This window comes from Coregonus lavaretus, assembly GCF_964263955.1.
Source record: "Coregonus lavaretus genome assembly, chromosome: 15".
Lineage (NCBI taxonomy): Eukaryota > Metazoa > Chordata > Actinopteri > Salmoniformes > Salmonidae > Coregonus > Coregonus lavaretus.
Window position 1 is genome coordinate 20,018,763 of NC_140002.1, and position 4,194 is coordinate 20,022,956.

General features: G+C 42.9%; 1 protein-coding gene across 1 annotated transcript; it reads right to left on the reverse strand.

The window, feature by feature from the left end:
* Positions 1-1,059: 1,059 nt before the first annotated feature.
* On the reverse strand, positions 1,060-3,499 carry LOC311142233 (uncharacterized protein). Its single transcript, XM_084177839.1, has 3 exons — positions 2,308-3,499; positions 1,757-2,176; positions 1,060-1,324 (listed from the first exon to the last, which is right to left on the reverse strand). The coding sequence occupies exons 1-3, from the start codon at positions 2,404-2,406 to the stop codon at positions 1,295-1,297; spliced, it is 549 nt and encodes a 182-aa protein (XP_084033965.1). The 5' UTR covers positions 2,407-3,499; the 3' UTR covers positions 1,060-1,294.
* Positions 3,500-4,194: the final 695 nt, after the last annotated feature.

Genomic DNA, 4,194 nt, shown 5'->3' on the forward strand with positions numbered 1-4,194 from the left:
GTTACCTCCAAAAACAGTTTAAAACTGTTTTCCGTTACCACTCACCCTCCACCCGAAAGAAATAGGTTAACATATGGGGTTGTGAGGGTGTGCTGTAACGTTAACTTAATCTTCCTTAGCTCCACACGTCCTGAGAGTAGCGGCCCTTGGTCATCAGCTTCTTGATGTAAGCCACAGCCTGTGTGTGTGTGAGACCTCCCACCTCCTCAACGATGTCATAGAAGGAATTCTGCACATCCCGCGCCATGTTCCGAGCATTCCTAGGAAAAGACAAGTGGCAGCCATATTTACAGTAGGCACACAATAATGATGGATTTTCTCTTTCAAAAAACCCTCAAAGCTTGTACATGTACTGTGCCTTCAGGAAGTATTCACACCCACATTTTGTTGTGTTACAGCCTGAATTTAAAATGGAATAAATTGAGATTTTCTGTCACTGACCTACACACAACACCCCATAATGTCAAAGTGGAATTATGTTTTTAGAAATGTTTAGAAAGCTATAAAAAATGAAAAGCTGAAATGTCTTGAGTCAATATGTATTCAACCCATTTGTTATGGCAAGCCTAAATAAGTTCAGGAGTAAAAATATGCTTAACAACTCACATAATAAGTTGCAATAATAGTGTTTGACATGATTTTTGAATGAACACGGCCCTCCCCCTTCCTACTGCTCATTCAGTAACAACCTGCCTGCTCACTGCCTGGTAGTCAGCAGCAGGTCACAGTGAAAAATATGTTTTGTTTGAAGAAATGCCATGTTTACCCCCCGCGACATCGTTTTCAAAGTAGCCCAAATGTTAGCAAAACTGCGGACATGGCAACCCTGCACTGAAGCATCTGCTCGTTGCATGGTAACAATAGTCTCTCTGCCTGGTTGGGTTTCTGGTGAGCAAACCAACTATTTTGTGCACTACTGCCACCTACAGTGGGATCCAGTGCAGGACAGCAGAATATAAAACACCCACTGGTACATAACATGTCATGTAATGTCACTACAATAATTGTTCCCTTGCTGTAATTAATGAAGAACAAAAAAACAGTCTGACACAAATAATTGCAATTTCAAAAGCTTTATTGAAAATGCATATTTCAAACATTTTTTGTAGTTTTTTTATTTTAAAGAATAGTGCATGTCTCAAAATATTAGAACGAGACCAATATGTGTATTTTTCTAAACATAGTTCCTGTGTCTGAAATTAAGTTTCTGTGTGTATTGGAGGAGTAAGCAATACTCAAAATATCTGTGTGTGTGTGTGTTGTAGTAGTAGATGGCCATTATTTATTCAAACATCTAAGTTTGGGCAGCAGCCACTGGAGAAACCTGTCAATCAAACAGGACAATAAATAGTAGTTTTCACTTACACATCAGATAGCTGCTCTTTCTCTGCTACCTCATTCTATTTCTATAATTCTCTACCTCATTCTATTTCTATAAATCTCAAAAATGCCCTTGTTATGTTCTACTTCTCCTTCTTCTATTTCCTCACCTCTTCCTCAGACTCTTATTTTCCTCTTTCTTGTCCTCCTTACTTTCTCCAACATTTTCCACCTGCTTCATGTTACTAGCCTGCTCTTGCTTCACTCGCTTTTTTGCCTTGCCCTTTTTCCTTTTGACCTTCCCTTCCTGAATATTTTGGACAAGGAGATAAAGTAATATAAGCTTATGGCTATTTTCTACTCTTGAGCTACGATATCTAGAGTTATGATATACTGTAGGACATATGGCCAATATCCCCTTCCTGTTTCCTCTCACCTGTGGGTACACTCCTGTCATTTTCTGCGCCATTTCCTGGAGCAGCTTCCTGCTGTTCTCACTCAGGTTGGTGATGGGGGCCAGGCGAGGGCTTCCTGTATTGGTGATGGGGGCCAGGCAAGGGCTTTCTGTATTTCCTCTCACCTGTGGGGCCACTCCTGACATTTTCTGGAGCAGCTTCCTACCGTTCTCGCTCAGGTTGGTGATTGGGGCCAGGCGAGGGCTGTGGTGGTATGGTAAGTACTCCACAGCAGGCGGAGCAACAATGACAGGGACAGGGCTGGGAGGAGTCAGAGGCTTTGGGACATCCTCTGGAGAGGGCAGGGCCCGTAGGGCTTCAGCCAGGGTCCAGGGTGCTGAGGTCACAAGAGGAGAAAGGCAAGTCTGGCCAGGCACAGGACCAGAGACTTTCCCTGGGCTCTGTAATACCAGAAACAACAAACAAACTGTCAGGACAGTGCTATGTTATACACAATCTCTAGATATACTGTATAACTAATCTATAAATACATTAGATACATGACTACACTCAATAAGTAAGAGTAACTTACAAAGCGCTGGACTTCATACTTCTTTTTTTCAAGCTTGAGGAGCCTGTTCTTGGCTATGCTGGTCTTCATTTCTGCCATGCTCTCTACCATTTCGGCCATCTCTCCAGTGCATTTCTTGAAAGCCACTTTCAACCTTTCCAAGTCATTCAGCCAACTGTCCAGGTCTACTGCCTCAAGATCTCATTTTGCTGCAGTTTCTCTTCATCACTTGGATCAGTGCCCTCAACTCCTCGCCCCTCCTCCCATTGTCTTCCCTATTCACATCTTCATCCCTCAGTCTTTCATCCTTCCTCCTCCCCATCCACTTCTCAATCCAGGCTCTGAAGCATCCCTCATTCTTCTTCTGCCTCTCTTGGTTGATGTCCAGACCGTCATTGACCGTCTTCAGGCCTTCCTCCAGGTCAAGCTCTATGGAGGCCAGGTTTTCTTTAATTCTCCTCAGGCTCTCCTCATTGGTGTTGGTCCACTGTGTCTTCTTGTCCAGCTGCTGCCTGCAGGGCCGGACAGAAGGGACCACCTCCATCTGGCGTGACACCTTCTTCAGGGCACTCACAGAGGCAGGGAGAGGGATGTTGGGTTTGGCCACAATAATATGTACAGACATCGGGTCAAACAATTGAGATGTGACACACACTAGTGATGCGCGGGTTGACTCATAACCAGAAGTCCTGCGGTTATATCCACAGGGCGGGGGATTTAGGGTCATGAAATATTGTTGAATAAACAGAAAACAATACATTAAAAAATCCATAAATGTATAATTATTGTGCAAGTTATATCTATAGGCTATTTGGCATTAGTGTGTAAGCCTAAACTTTAGGGCATAACTTGACGCGCGCCAGATAGACTACACACCAATCACCAAACGCTTTAATTCAATAAGAGAAAAGCTACGAAATGGAAAGTTGAAAATAAAGAAGGGACGGCCAGAAAAGTAATGTTTGGAAAATATTTGGTGAAGTGTTAAAAGAGGATGATGGCAGTGCCTATGTTATGTTTGATGATTGTGAGGCACTATAGAAATTCGACAGTCACAAGAGGGGGATTCAAATAGGCCTATGGCACGTCAAGGGAACAAACAGCCTACTGTTCAGATGGGTTAGATGGAAACTGAAATCTGGACACTGACTGTAGATCTTTAACCTCTCACAGTCTTAATATTAACTCCTGCAGAATTAAGCATTTCTTGCAGTAAAATGATAGGCTACACCAAATGTAGGCTTTATTTTGACTCGGGAACAGCAGTGGAGAAATATGATTTCTTTCAGCATCTTGAGGGAATGCAAATGCGCAGCTAGGGACTGCTTTATCAGCATCATAAAAGCTGATAATATTTCAACCACATAAAATGTGCATCCAAGCCAAACTGAAATCTTATCAGAAACATGTCTGGTCGTTTTCAACCCGTCAAACTGATGTCATTTGGAAATTTTGCACAGAAAATGTTTCCCTTTTGATCTTAAGTTATTGCATTTTCTTCTTGATCCCTAAAAGTTTTTGGTTTATTTAGTCTTCTATCTAATTATAGACAAGTTGACTAACAAATAGCCTACCAAAATGTTGGAAATTATAAGCAGAAACATATCCAAACTAGGCACAAAAAAATCCTGCACCCCCTGCTAAGAAATCGTTCTGACGGTGTTCTATATTTGCGGGTTAGGGTCAGGTGCGGGCCTCAGATTTTCACTTTATCACATATAGTCGGGCGGTTGCGGATGGGTTATTAGCAATTGCGGGTGGGTTCGGTTGAACAAACAGCTGACCCGCGCACCACTAACACACACACACACACACACACACACACACACACACACGTAAGAGCCTACCAGTCGAGGGTCCTTCAGTGAAGCCCCTTTTCTCAGTGGTTCCTTTGAAGGCCCTGGACTG

What these genes read in the sequence shown, in the direction of transcription:
- LOC311142233 (XM_084177839.1), bottom strand. Translation starts at nt 2,406, where the DNA reads ATGGCCGAAATGGTAGAGAGCATGGCAGAAATGAAGACCAGCATAGCC. An exon ending in AGTATGAAGTCCAGCGCTTT is followed by an intron (nt 2,177 to 2,307) that starts GTAAGTTACTCT and finishes CTGGTATTACAG; the next exon opens with AGCCCAGGGAAAGTCTCTGG. An exon ending in TGACAGGAGTGTACCCACAG is followed by an intron (nt 1,325 to 1,756) that starts GTGAGAGGAAAC and finishes TTTGATTGACAG; the next exon opens with GTTTCTCCAGTGGCTGCTGC.